General features: G+C 37.7%; 1 protein-coding gene across 1 annotated transcript; it reads left to right on the top strand.

The window, feature by feature from the left end:
- The first annotated feature begins 790 nt into the window (after window positions 1–790).
- On the top strand, window positions 791–10,132 carry ucma.S (upper zone of growth plate and cartilage matrix associated S homeolog). The gene is made up of 5 exons (XM_018255726.2): window positions 791–1,459; window positions 2,769–2,834; window positions 3,087–3,182; window positions 8,439–8,537; window positions 9,660–10,132. Exons 1-5 carry the CDS (start codon window positions 1,402–1,404, stop codon window positions 9,755–9,757), a joined length of 417 nt encoding a protein of 138 aa, XP_018111215.1. The 5' UTR covers window positions 791–1,401; the 3' UTR covers window positions 9,758–10,132.
- The last annotated feature ends 5,311 nt before the right edge of the window (window positions 10,133–15,443 follow it).

Genomic DNA, 15,443 nt, shown 5'->3' with positions numbered 1-15,443 from the left:
TTTGGAATTGGTGCCCTATAGAATTTAAATTGAAAATATAATCATTATTAAGCTTTGGAATAAAGCAGTTTACCCGTGTCATTTTCAATTTTTTTGGCCCTTTCATGTTCCAGTGCATTCCAATTGGAACATTTCCCAGATTTTAATTTGTTTTATGTCTTAGTGGCCCGTTTTCATTATTATCCCCTGTTTAAACCCTGTGAATGTTAGTTTTAGTTTTAAGTCTTTTTATTTTTTTTAACTTTTTACCATTTTTTACAGGAAAATACTAGATGGATTATGGGGAAATATATATGGCAGAGATAGATATCATGGAAAATAAGAAATATATTTGGGAAAGAAAGAGGTTTATTAACAGTTGAAAATCTGTGCAGAAGGTAATATCTGTGTTTTTAAGATTGGGGAGGCTAGTGAATTTGATAGGCAGAGATGCGGAGGTAGATGTGCTTGGAGGGGCTGGATGAAGAAGATGACGAGAGAGTGAAATTGATTTTTATTTTGTGGGGTGAGAAATGCAAAAGTTCATGTCAGAGTGGGAGAGTTGCCAAAGCTAATACATTCATGGGAGAGAGTGCATTAGATATTACCTGGGTTGGACAGATGAAGAGAGAAATAACTGAAGGAAAGGGCAAAATAGTGGATTCGGTGCTTCCCTAATCATCATATTTAAAATGTTCAGTGTACAGCTAGGCCCGGACTGGCAATCTGCAGGTTCTGGCAAATGCCAGAGGGGCTGCTATAAGGTCCCATAGAAAGTCAGTATTTAGTGGGCTGGTGGGGGCTGTTTGGGCCTCTATGTGGGCTGATTGGGCCTCTGTGTACCTGAAATGCCAGGGCCTATTTTAATTCTCAGTCCGGACCTGCTAGCAGCCAATGATGTATCAAATGGGTATGGAGTATTGACTAATAAAAGCAAGCAAAGACATGTTAGCTCACAAAAGGACATTGCAGGCTTGGACTGGCAATCTGTGGTTTCTGGAAATGCCAGGGGGGATACTGTAAGATACCATAGACATTTACTATTCCTTGTGCCTCTAGGCCTTGCTGGGCTAACGCATTGAGACAAAGTAAGGAGTGCATTGTTACTGGTTGCAAATTATTACTTATAGTGGTACACTGAGATACAAAATTGCAACCATGGTTATAAAATGATGGCAAGTTAAAATTTAAAGCTATGTCAAAATGATGGATATTGTGTTGGTGCAGTATACCTCTCTATGTGACTTGTAAGATTGAATGGAGTTTAAAATCCTATGGGACTAGAAGAATTCAGTGGCCAGACCCCTCCTCCTCCAGTAACATTCCTGCTACTGCCTCACCTTCCTATCTGACACATGAGAAATCCGTGACTCTCCCTCAGTCCCTTGCAGAATTTTACAGGACAACTTAAAACCAGAAAGGATGAACGGGAAACAAGTCCTATTTCTTAGCTGTGCTGCAGCAATTGTGTTACTGGCAGGTAAGTACAAGCTTGATATACATTGTCTAAAAACAGGCAAATATCAACAAATCTGTACAGGAGAGTAAATGGTAAATAGAAATATTTTTAGTGCCCATGCAAAATTTGCACTAGTTTTATTGTAAGACATATGTTTTACTGCTAAATGTAAATGTATTGCTCATTGTAGTAGTTGCCAATTTTATGGGCGTTTAATACTGTTATTTAGATTGGAAATAAGTAGTGGGATTTGTGTTTGCTGGTAACTCATGTTATACAGATAATGCTATGTACTGCTCTTTGGGGTATATTTATCAAAGAGTGAAGTTAGAGATCACCACAGTCCTCTAGAGTGAAATTCTGCCACTCCATTCATTTCTATAGAATTTTAAAGGCATATCTATCAAAAGATAAAGTTTCCCTTTCACCCATTGATACTCTTTTAAACATTCATGGAAATGAATGGAGAGTGGCGGACTTTCACTCTAGTGGATTGTGGTGATCTCTAACTTCACTCTTTGATAAATATGCCCCTTTTGTGGTTTATTTACATATAGACACACTATGGTGTATTTTTCAACTGTGAAAATAGGGTGGACATGTTCTACTAATGTCTAATTGTAGTGGAACACCAAGGTAAAAGTCCTAAAAAGGTGTGTTTGAGCTGTTCCTTACATTTGTACATACAGAAATGGAGAGATTTAGTAGTATAATTGTATGGCTAGCTTGTCCAAGGATTGGGATGGGAGCTGTGTATACTTACTATAATGCAATGCTTTGCATTCTCACAGATGCAAAATAGTGCAGCATGGGACTACGCCTTTTAATTTGCCCCTAGGGTATGAGTAGTAAAATGGTGATTTTATTAAAATTTTCATATTGTTTTGTGACTTGTTTGTTCATTGCATAGGTTTTTAAAACTACAACTCCCAGCATCCCTGGCAGCTTATAGTTGATAAGTTGTAGTTTGATTTGTAGTTCAACAACATCTGGAGAACAGCATGATGCACATACCTGACTACAGTTTTGTTTAGGTACATTTTACAGTTGCTGACTTACGTACACCGTTCAAAAGCTATTGCAAGCTGCATAGGACTCTGGGTTTTGTAGTACAGCAACAACAAAAAGTCAACGGGCTGGACAAGACTGATCTATTTTAACTTAATATTTTGTTTGTTTGTTTGTGACACATAGTATGTGTACACATAGAATTTATTTTCGTGATACTTGGCAATACAAAGAAATATGTCTCTACCCACGCAGTAAATTGTTAAATTTAGAATCACACCAGTCATTGTTTTAATAAGTCTTTCCTGTGTCTTGCTTTTAGTTTTACATGAAGGCGAAAGTGCTGCAGTTAGAACCAAAGATGATCGTGCCCCAGACCCGAAAGAAAGTAAGTCAATGCTATATTTATGGGGTAACGGTATAAGGTGCAATATCAGCAGCCTCCCCAAATCTCTTTCTGTCTGCACTGCTTTTGCACAACACATGTACAGTATGTATCAGAAATGTACCCAGACTCAGACACAGCTAGTAATGAGCAATGGAACCTTAATAGAAACCATATGTGAATATATTCTATACATACTAACATTCACTTGTGGAGCTATTCACAGCGATGAAATAATCATATTTGCCACCTTAGGTTTGAAGAGTAAGATTTTTATGCAAGGATCAGAGGCTTCCAATTTTTTCAAGAAGCGTGGCAAGAGATCAACCAAGTCTCAAGATGAAATAAATGGTAAGTCTGTTTGCTTCATGGAAAGTTGTTTTTCTTCCCATCCCACAGTTCCTAGGATTCCCACTGACTCTATTAACATGTATTACTGAAAAGAGTTTGTATGGTTCCCTTAGGCACAGAGCTCGCTTTTTGTGTTTGTCTTATTACACTGCAATGAGTAATCTGTGCTGCCTCATATATTTTTCTTTCCTTCTTTCCAAAGCATCAAATCTACATTTTCTTGGCCCTACTCTGCTAGATAAACAGAGAGACTTTTATTATATGTCCTTACATGGTAGGCTGGGCAAGGGAATTGCCATTAATTTGGAGGGCTCAAAAGAACTACTTATCCTGTGCAGGCTTACCATCCCAGATCAGTAGGTCCTGCACTTCAGAACTTCAGATAGAGAAGATATAGCAAAAAACTATACAGGATGTCTTGGTCTCGGTTAAATCAATGAAGTTAAACTACAACCCTCCAGCAATGGTTGTGTTACAACTCCCAGCACCCCTCAATAGCCTTCTGCTGCCAGTGGACTCCTGGGACTTGTATACTTCATATACTATATTAACAATCAAATCTGTTACTTTTAAACCAATTTTGCTGGTGTGCGACACCCACAGTTAATGTACTCGCTACCCCTCCCTAAAACTAACCTTGATAGCTAGGACAATAGGAACCCTTAAGAAAGGTGGTTATTCTGGTTGCTAGAGTACTGAAATAAGTTGCTATCAATCACACTGATGGCTGCCCCTACCTTGTAGGCCAGTTACATAGCATTTCTTACTCTAAAGTACTGTTAGCGAGCATAGTTCTCAACTTGCTTGGCAGGCAATGCACTTAATTTAATGTGTTTACTGAATACCGTTTCATCTGCATTTTGACTGTTCACATTACCTTAATAAACACTATGAAGCACTCCTATTCTGCCATAGTTGGAATTGCTGTTCCACACAGAATGCACCTTTATACTTTAAAACTGACTTCAGGGATGTTTATATTAGCTTCAGTAACACAGTGGTCTCTTTGGAAAGGCAGCGTGAGCTTGTGTGTGTTCACAGAGCAGCTCTGAGTCTCTGGTATGTGCTGGACACTATCAGTCCTCTGAAGGAGGTACAGGGTATCATGGAGAAAATCCCAAATCACTCTCGACTTCAGCTGCTTTGCACTGAGCTACACATTACATTTGTTGATCATTTCTCACATTTTTATATTTTTCTATTTTGGGGTTATCTCCAAATTATATTTTATATTCAATCCTGTAGTTTTATTATTTAAGCTTCCCTGCCGTAGCTTGTTTTGCTGTCTAATATCAATCCCGTAATGTATCCTATCTTAAAGTTGTGTACAAAATTACAAAGGGACGGGTTTGATTATATAATGGTAAGTATGTTGCTATGCAATATTTATTACCAAGTAAAATAATAAGATAAGTCCCACTGGAAGTTAAAAATAAAAGCTGCAGACTGGAGAAATTAATTGGATACTGCCTTTACAATGTGCATATTAGCAAACACCCTTTAATAGGGTCCTTTTATTGCTATTTTTATCACTCTCCTGTGTGAAATAGGATTTTTGGACATTTATGGGCACAGGAGGCAGTAGATAGTTATTGTATGTTTTGGTGCCACTGAATATTCTTGGTATACAGAGACTAACATACATATAAGTTCAACAGAGATTACAAAATACAATATATTTTAAAAATATATTCTGTAAAATAAAAACTAAATAAAAACTAGGGTTATGCTGAATCTAGGTTTTGCCACATTTTGCAGGTTTTGATTTGGTTCAGCAGAGCACGTAAGTGTTGTGTGACTTTAGGGGGCCTGTCATCCTATGAAATTATACCAAATCCTCCTCTATCATATTAACTGAGCATAAAACAAACTTTACTTAAGCTGGCCATAGACGTACAGTTTTCACCCTTGTATCGAACAAAAGATCAGACGTCCCAAACTTCAGACCTGCCACTAACCATTAAGATTAAATACAATAGTAAAAGAACAAATCAAACCATGTTCTGGCCGTGACAATGACCATACGAAGTTATGTCTGACAAATACTAATGACAGTCATCCATTGATATCGTCAGGCAATACATGCAGAGAAATTATCTTTAGCCGACAGAAATCTTTTAACCTGTCCAATTGACTGAAACGACTGGTCGGGACTCTCCACACATGGAAACTTCTATTCCTATATCTTTGCGTCTATGGCCAACTTTACACTAAACAAATAGTCAGATCTTGTGTCCTTCTTTGTTTTGGAATTCATGGCCACAACAGGCAGGTACCATTTTGCAGAAGTTTTCATAAAGGAATCCTTTGCATCATCCCTAAATCTCATGTATGTGTCAAAAAGGAGGAGCTAAGGCATGTCCCCAAGCATGTAAGGAAGGAGAAATGTAAGGGGAGGAATAGCCAGAACCCAACTTCCTGCTTTGCAGCTATCTTCCTTAGTTTCCAGTTAGTAACCAATCAGTGACTTGGGGGGGGGGGCATACGAGTCATACCATTTTGCTTTTGAATCTATCCTGCATGCTAAGATTTAAAATCAGACTAACTGAACAGTTATATCCCATGTGAAACAAAATGTTATGGTTGATAGGAACTCTGCTTCAATGATTCTAAATACATTAGTGGTAGACGAAAGCTTAGTTGTTAAGAGCAAGCGGTTTTCACCAGCCACAATCTCTACATTTGTAAGCCACTAATTATACCTTGTATGGGGCAACATATTGGTGTAAAATAAATGACTCGGGCTTGGCGTTCATTTCAAATTGTAAGCTCATGTTTAAATTCATAGCAAAATTCTAGTCATTTTGTAATAAGCAGGGGAAGTGTAATGAAAAAGAAGTAAAAGTTACCCAATGCAAAGTTCATTTTTATAACAGAAAATACACTTACAGAAATACAAACTGTATTGTGTTGTGTGCATTTCAGTCTGCTAGATTACCCTACTGAATGTGCCCAAACATAGTTTCCAATCTTTATATCGATCTACATAGAATATATAAAGGTAAAAATGATCAGCACTCAGTGGTCTATTCATTACATGTACAATATTTTATTGTTTAAAGTTTATTGTACAGACACTGAACATAGACTTTACTATGAAGTGAAGTCCCATGAATGTGGAGTATTTTTTATTGTTATATGATTAACTATGCTGTTGACTGGGACATGAAGGGGCCCATTTACTCGAGTGAAGGAATAGAGGAAAAAAACTTAGAATTTCGAATGTTTTTTTTGGCTACTTCGACCATCGAATGGGCTACTTCGAATCAAACGATTCGAACTAAAAATCGTTCGACTATTCTATAGTCTAAGTACTGTCTCTTTAAGAAAAAACTTTGACCCCCTAGTTCGCCACCTAAAAGCTACCAAAGTCAATGTTAGCCAATGGGGAAGGTCCCCATAGGCTTTGCTAGCATTTTTTGGTCGAAGAAAAATCATTCGATCGATGGATTAAAATCCTTCGAATTGAACGATTCAAAGGATTTAATCGTTCGATCGAACGATTTTTCGTGCCATATTGGTACACCTTTGTTGGTTGGGAAGTGATATGGTGCAATATTTATACACCCAAAGTGCATAGTGCATAAGATACGATATAAGAAATAGTAGAAAAATAGCATTGAGGTAGGGATAAATATACATATAAAAATATAAAGTTAGAAAAAGCGTATAAAAGTTTTTCTTATGTGTATACATTCAATTGTAAATATAAAATGCTAGTGAAGATTGTTATTAAAACCAGATTTGAGCAATACATAGTTGAACTATCCGCGTATATATACGGAATGTTTCTAGACATATATCAAATGAGTTTTAAATGGATTTTAAATACATTTTAAATTTATTTCAGGTGGGAATTACATATTTTACATGGACTTTAGAGGAGACTCCATGTCCAGGAGTAAAGGGAGGGGACTGAAGAGAGCAAAAGATTAATTAATGCTGGAGAAGCATAGAATAGAATCATAGTTTGCCTACGATTAAGTGTTTGCTAACACGAAACACGTAAGGCTATGGATACAATAAATTACTTTTCACCTTGAAAACCTTTGCCTGGTAGAAGTCTGCCTTTTTGAGTGCCTGCATTCTGAACTATGGAAAGAAGTGAAGGAAAGAGAAATGTGTCCAGCGCATAAAGGAAAATGGGAATGATTTATATAGCAATTTTCTCGTGTGGGACACAAAACTCTGTACAGGTTTTGACTGGCAGCACACTAAAGGGCAAATATATTATACTATTATAATTGTTGTGAGAAATCTCACTTGATTTTTCTTGAATTGATTGCTTTTGTTTTTCCTTGTGTGCTTTAAGAAAGAAACAAAAAAAACTAAAAAGCTTTTCACCTAAAACCCACAGTGCAAATCTTTTTTTAAGAAAATGCTGCTCACATAGTTCAGCCGTAAAACCAAAAATGAAAAACTTCAACCCTCACTTAAGGCATTATGGGCAGAAATGCAAATAAGTCCTTAAATCCCTTGGCCAGCTCTGCATGCAAACCGCTGGTTTAATAGCACAGATACAGCCTACTAATTCAGAGGCAAATATCCAAACATACACACAGCCTGTTTTGATCTCTTTAGACCTCTCCATTTAGCCCTGTGATGGTTTTGTGTTCACCTAAAACCTGGTGAGATTTTTTATGTTTTTAAAATAACATTCTCATAGAAACATGGTAATACCTTCTTCTATTACTGTGTTGTTTTGAGACAGGGACTGAGATATACTGTATGGGAAGAGAGGGGATTAAGCAGATAGTGGCAATTGGCTGCATGGCTACATGTGGTGACAACATATTTTAATTAAATTCAAATGAATCCAGTTTTCAGTATAGGAGTGTAAGTGATAGGATTCCAAATGTGCAAACACAGAGATATATATATATAGATGAAGAAAAATATTGTACACTTATGCATAAAAATAATACTTCATAATACAAAGTACTGTTTTAGTAGCATATAATATAACAAACTAATACTATATCTTATTTGGTTTTACCAGATGTTCTGGGACATACCTCATTTTTTATGGCTCCTGTCCACTAAACCCTGAGGAAGCTAATGTTTTTTGTATTGTAGTATTGAAACTGCATATCGACGAAGACCCCATAAAGGTTTCTATACTCTGGCCCCCAGCATGCATTTGCTGAGTGCTTTAGTTGCTCCGCATTGACAGTTTCACTGAGGTTTTGTTCAGGGTAAATATTAACTACAGTATTTTAGATAACATCTTTTTTCCTTCTATAATTCCTGTTTTAGCTGAGAATCGTCAAAGACTGTCAGCAGATGAACGTAGAAGAGAGTACTACGAAGAGCAAAGAAATGAATTTGAGAACTATGTAGAGGAACAGCAAGATGGTAAGATATATAGCCCTGAAATAAATCCATGTAAATCTAAGGAGCACTTTAAGCACAGTTAAACATGGTTCAAATACCATTGTATAGGGAATATGGCAAAAAATATTGTATTTTGTCAGGTGTACTTCAGTTCATACATTTTCATTACTGACAGCTTTATAGGCCAGTTCGTGTGCCATGCATATTTTTCATTTGTAAGCTTTTTGTACAGCTTGCTTACAGAAAAAATAAGAACATTTAAGAGGTCACTACATTTTAGTAGTTTGAATTAAGTTTCCACATAAGATGACCGAGTGTGACCCATGCATGCACAGAAACATAAAATAAGCGCATTTACCAGTAATGTCAGTTTTTTAATAAAATTCGATATGATTTTTATTTATTTACAGCTTCCTAATTTATGGGCCCAGGTAAATTTATTTATAATTGGAATCCACGGTAAATCTTTGTCAGGAAAAAATGGCATAGCGTTACAGTAGGTTTTGCTGTCACAGGATGCAATAGTAAAACTGACAGCTGTGAAAATGGAAGCATACAACAGAGCAAAGCCTATAGCCAAGCTGACAGGGGCCAACATGACGCCTACCAGCATGTGAAATGCCAGAACTAATGCAGGAAAAGCTCCCCCCTCCCTCCCCTGTACTGTCACTTGTATGAAGCAAGAACAGGTACAGGACATACTGTATGAACAGTGAGGGGGCTCACTGTTTCTACACAGAAGTAAAGGAAGTTGATAGGGTTTAAATATAGATGAAAGCATGATAGATTCACTGGAAATATTTGTGTACCTTCAACACATTTAATGATATTCTAACGAATATTAATCACTTACGGTGCACTAGGAGACTGTGTCTTCTTAATAAAATCACAATTTATTAGCATCCATTAAAATCAGTATGTGTAGAAACACGTAGTTTGACGGGTTTCATGGCTTTAAGCCACTTCATCAAAAGCCAGTATACTTCATTTTCATGAAGTGATTTCTGCCCGTTCTGGAGGCTTTCATCACATGATAAGCACAGAGAAACTGTTGTTTGCAGATTCAAGTTGGATGAGCTCTCTTATCTTTTTTTTTATGTCTGCTACAATATTCTAACTGATGTAATAAATGTTTCTGGACAGAGCAAGAAGAGCGGAGCCGTGAGCAGATTGAACAGTGGCGCCAGTGGCATTACGACGGCCTGTCTCCTTCCTACCTTTATCAGAGACAGAACATTTAACTTCCATCAAGCAAAAACATTTTTTAACACTTTTTTTTTAATCGAACAAAAAACTGTCATCGAGTAAGACTGAAAGCCAAGTGGAACATCTAAGGCTCAGTGTACTATTATAGTTAATGTTATAGTTCTTATGCTTTGCTGTATTTCATCCATGGTCAGTAAATGATAAAGAACTCGCTCATATTATTATGTTGGAAAAATGATTGCCTTTTTTCTTTACTTTGCAAAAGAAAATGCTATTTAGAGTATAAAAGTAATATTTAGAAGTATCCAGCACTATTACTGGTTTCTCTGAAATGTCACATTTTTCTGAGAAATTCTTTCTCAGACATTAAAGGTAAATGTTTTGCATGTCATATTAAATTTTGCACTATATGTGTAGATTTATGACTGAAAATGTATGTGCCCTATTTTGACAGGTGACTGAACATTGGTATTCAATGTCTGGAATCTGATAGTATCTGTAATATGTGCTTTGGCCAGTACAACTACATACATACATACAGACATACAATTGTGGTTAAACCACTTCATTGACTGAAAGCCAACAGTTGTATCAGATGCACAGTAACCAATATTAAATGCCTGTGTCTGACATAATTATTTGCAGACCTCTGTAAAAATGTTGCAAACACCAATAATTGTGGAACAGGTTATGATTTTTTTTCCATAGATTTAAAATGAGATTTTGGACTCAGCAGAAATCATTCTGTCAAAAATCACCACGTATGTTGTTCTTTTAATATCTCCTCACATAAATATACACCACGGGATAGAATAGTCACAATAGTGTGTTTTTTTTTTTACATATAAATGTAAAATATGGGGAGGTATTTTGCAGGGCATACAATAAACATTTACTCCCATATGCCCGTGTACATTCACTTACATAAGCATACCATCTCTTTCCCACTTAAAGAGATCACAAGTGCTGCAGAGTAGAAAAATAATATATATATATATATATATATATATATATATATATATATATATATATATATATATATATATATATATATATATATATATATAAAACATGAAAATATATGTATGGCATAGATCAGAGACGACTAGCTATGTAGAATCATTGGTGTTGGAATTATGTTTTTTTTATGCAGGGTCAGTAGCTTTTACATTTGGTGAAGTATTTTCCATTCAAAAATGTGGACACTTTTAACATCAAAAACAACTTTTTATGAAGTGTGGCAACGTAAGGTAATAGCAAAAGTTTAAGCTTCTTATGTGTAGACTTCCACCCACTCTGAAATTGGACAACGCAAAAACTTTATCTGTAGCCTAACACCCTACAACATTTTTTCTGTAAACATTACGGGGAAGTACCTTTGCTGGCAAATTGTAAATCATTAAATCCAAAATAATCAACCAGAAACCATGTCAGGGTAAACCTGGAGAATTCTGGTTTCTTAAAGGACCAGTAACATCAACCTTTTTTCTTTTACAAAATTCGTTAGTACACAACGAAAAAAAAACCACCAAGACAAATTATACTTTAAAATCCCAAAGTCTTTATTATGAAATAATTTACCAAAACTCAGCTTCTGCTCCTCAGTTTCTCCTCCCTGGCTCTTTGCTGCTGCATCTGTGCTACTGTGGGTTTATGAGAGAGAAAGGCTGTGACAGTTTTGGATGGGGAGACCAGCCTAATGTTTTCTTGCAGATAAAGGGGCTGTCATGCTGTGCCTCAGATTGGTGGTTATGCACAGTACATACCGGTGGGGTTGGGAGACAGGCTCTTCTCATCGCCTCTGCGCTGCTGCTCCCGCCTCCTCCGGCTCTGGCCCTGCTGATGTTGTGGGAACTGGTGGGAAGTGAAAAAATCCGCTCCTCTTAAATTGGGATCCCCACTCCTGTAGAGGGAGGACCCCCTGATAGCACAAGGGGGGACCCGGGCAATATTGTTATCCTAATAAAGGCTGGAGGGAAGCGAGAAGCAATGACTAGCATGCAGGAGAGCCTACATCAGTACCGTACCTACGGGCTATCCATCTCAGCCTGCATGCACCCGTGTTCATCCGGGATAAGCAGCAGCCAGTTCTGTGCATTAGTCTGGCTGAGGCTGGAGCTGTTGGGGTAGGACTGCGGGGTACTGATGTAGGGGCTAGAGGAATGGCTGCTCGCTGAGTTGACATACGGGTAGCCCAGGGCTCTGGAGAAGGAATAGGCGCCGCTGTGCAGGCAGTGCATGGAGACATGGGGGAAGGAGGCATTTGCTGGTTCAGAGGCCCAAAGCAATGACCATGACTAGCATGCCAGAGAGCCTTAGCAGCCCGTTGTCAGGCAAGGCAGTGTAATGGAATTTCTTGGCCAGTCTGCCCAAGGATATACTGTAGTTCTGTTAAGACATGGAAATTTCAAGAACCTTTTCACGCCATTGTGCCAATGGAAATTGTGGTTCTCACTAACACAGGTCTCTTTAGATTTGAAGTGAGTGTATTTGCACTGTGCAGAAAATAAATAAAAATCAAGAGTTTTATACATTATACCACAGTATATTGTGGTACAGAATTTAATAAACAGAATTATGTTGCTAGAGTAGGAGCAGAGTATGGGTTAGTCCACACGAGGAGATTCGGGGAAGACACGCGAAGGCAATTCGGAAGATTGACGCCCAGAAGAAGAGGTGATTAGTGGCCAGGCGAATAAATCTCCCAGAATCTCCTGGACTAACCCTAAGAGTTGCAGTTGTGCAAATGATATCCCTCGGAGATAATTGTCAAAAACCATAGTTCTGTATAAAGGGACTCGACCTATGGTTGGGGCGCATAATGTCTCTTCCATGTGTTTTTAGGGTGGGGCTAGGTAACCCCTTTTAAAAGGGTGAAACTTCATCATAAAAGGCATCAGTAATTAAGACTAGTTACAAGAAAAAGCTTTGGATCATGAAGCCAATTCAGCAACTTCATTTGGGTCCTAGAGTAAAATATTAAGAAATGCTAAAATAAAGATAGACCAGGGTCTACATTATTTAATACTGGGCAGGAAGCCTTGGAAATAAGTAAACATGTCAGAAAAACTGAAAGAGAATTCATCAACAGAGAAAAATAAGTGGTTTGATGGGCGCCACAAACCATAAAGCAGGAAAACCCTTCCCTGTGTGCAATGTCCTCATACAGGAAATTAATTGCAAAAAGCAATGCTACAGGATACAAAATATAGTGACTAAATATTTATATTTTCCTTACAGTGCCATAAGTAGGAAGGTTTAGAATTCTAAAGGGAAATAACTGGTTTTGAAATACCACATAGGTTCAGACTGAGACACCACACAAGTTGACCTTGGAACACTATTAGGCTGTTATATGTAGCACGTGGTTTACGGATATGTGTATTTTGTAAATAACTGGAATTCTGTTACACTGTTTTACATGTACCTACACAACATGATTGCTCCCTGATGCTTCACATTTTCTCTTCTAGTTGCTCTTTTACAAGGGGGACAAAATAATGTTCTTGAATTTCTGCAACAAAGAGAGATTGCAATACAGACAGATATAATAGAATTATTTCTGCTACATTGGAGGACCGGGAACTCACACAAAAAAAAGGTAAAAAAATATACTCTATACTCTAATATGGCTTATATTAATAATTATACACAATATATATTTATATAGAATAATATTAATAAACATAAATCATTCACTTTTGCATAGCAGCTAACACTGGTGCAATTTAAAAACATTGGGCAACTAAGCAAAAATGATTCCTTGGACTGTCCCCATCCATATGCCCTAAAAAAATTTTTTCACAGTTCCTACATATGAGAAATGAAGGCAAAGGGCCTTGGGGTGAAACCCACAACCTCATGCACCCATGCAACCACAGCTGTAGGTTCTGCTCCCTCTATAATTATGGGTTTTAGTTCATCAGAAGAGATAATACAGTGGGCAAATGTCACTGGAGACCATTTACAAATATGGTCAATAACCTGTGGTGACTTAAAACATTAAATTAAGAAAAGGAAGTGCTAACTTTGTATGATGCAATTACCCGTTCCCCCCTTTCAAGATTTAAGGGCAATTGCACACAAGCAAAGTTTCACAGTCACCATTTTTGAGGAGTACAAAATGGATGCAACAATCATATGGTAAGCATTTATCTTACCATGGAACTCCTTGCTATCAGTAAATGAGCCTATATCTTCACCACATTATCTAAGATGTCTTTTTGTCAGCTCCAACATTTAGGAATGCTTGTGATAAAGCTTAGAAGCATTTTACTTCCCCACAGAAGGCACAAAGTATGTTAGCTATTGTATTAATGAAACTATGGTAACCATTACCCTCTCTAAGAATTCAGCCTTTTATATTAGTCTAAGCAGTATGATTCATGCATGGCACACTACCCACTATCTGTATGCAGACAAGGCTCAAGTTCAACATTGTGCTGAACACTACTATATACTGTACCTCTTTGATGAGAGGGGGAGTGAGCAGGGTAGCTGTGTGTGCAGGGCCCCTCTGCAAAATCCACCTCCTCTGTCTATATAGCATATTTTATTATCTCAATTGTTTCCATATATGCCATTCTCTGCTTTGTTTAACTGGATACTACTGTGCTACACAAATGATCAACTAATGATTAGGTAGGTTTTGCACCTACTTAACTAACTTGCTATGTAGGTTTTTAATCAAAGTTTGAACTTGGTGATCACCTGACCAGAAAATGTACAGCTTTAACTGTAACAGGAAGAAGTGTGGAAGTTAAAGACAGAACTTTGTCTGTAAATTGGCTCATGTAACCTAAAATGTATACAGGAGTGATATACCAATGAGGTGAGTTGAAAAACAAGCCTCAGACGGCATTAACAAATGGGTTATCAGGGGTGGCATAAAGCCTTTAAAGGAGAACTAAACCCTTAATGAAAAAAAACCCTACCCTACATAGACCCCCTCCCTGCTTCCTCCCAGCCTAGTTGCTACTGCTGGTAATTGCCCCTAATGCTTTACTTACGCCTCAGTGCAGATTCAGGGCATTGGAGTTCATTGGCGCCATCTTCCAGCACTTTGGTAATCTTCGGGTCTTCTTCCTTCACTTCCGCAATTTCAGTTGTCCCTAAACGGAAGATTGCTCCAACTGCGCATGAGCTGATTGATACACGGCCTGTGAACTCTAATGCCCTCAATCTGCACCGAGGGGTAAGTAAAGAGTTAGGGGCATTTACCCAGGGTAACAACTAGGCTGGGGCGGAGCAGGGAAGGGGTCTATGTAGGGTTGGGGGGTAGAGTTTTTTTTTTAAATTAAGGGTTGAATTCTCTTTTAAGAGCCAAATTTCATGTTTTTAACTCTCTTCATGCTAGTGTTGCGGCGAGGGGGACAGCGGCTGCTTTAGAAACACCCCTGCATGTACGCTTTGTTTGAGTGCACCGTGAATCATAGGATGCCAGGGAGAAGCCGTCCTTCTTAAAATAACAATTTTCAAATTATGAGTGGCACATGCTACTAAAAAATATATTATGAAAATGGTTTATTTCCATAAAGCAGGATTTTACACAAGCTGTTTTTTTATGCAATATAATTTTATACAGACCTACATTGTTCGGGGGGGGGGTATAGTTTTCCTTTTACTAGCTCATACCTAACCTACACAATTGCTTAACGTTGGAGACTCAGCTGGATCCCACTTCAGCTGTAGATTTCACCCAGCCAAGCACAAGTCTTCTTC

The sequence above is a fragment of the Xenopus laevis genome, chromosome 3S, assembly GCF_017654675.1.
Source record: "Xenopus laevis strain J_2021 chromosome 3S, Xenopus_laevis_v10.1, whole genome shotgun sequence".
Classification (NCBI taxonomy): domain Eukaryota; kingdom Metazoa; phylum Chordata; class Amphibia; order Anura; family Pipidae; genus Xenopus; species Xenopus laevis.
This window is presented reverse-complemented; position numbering and strand designations above follow the sequence as displayed.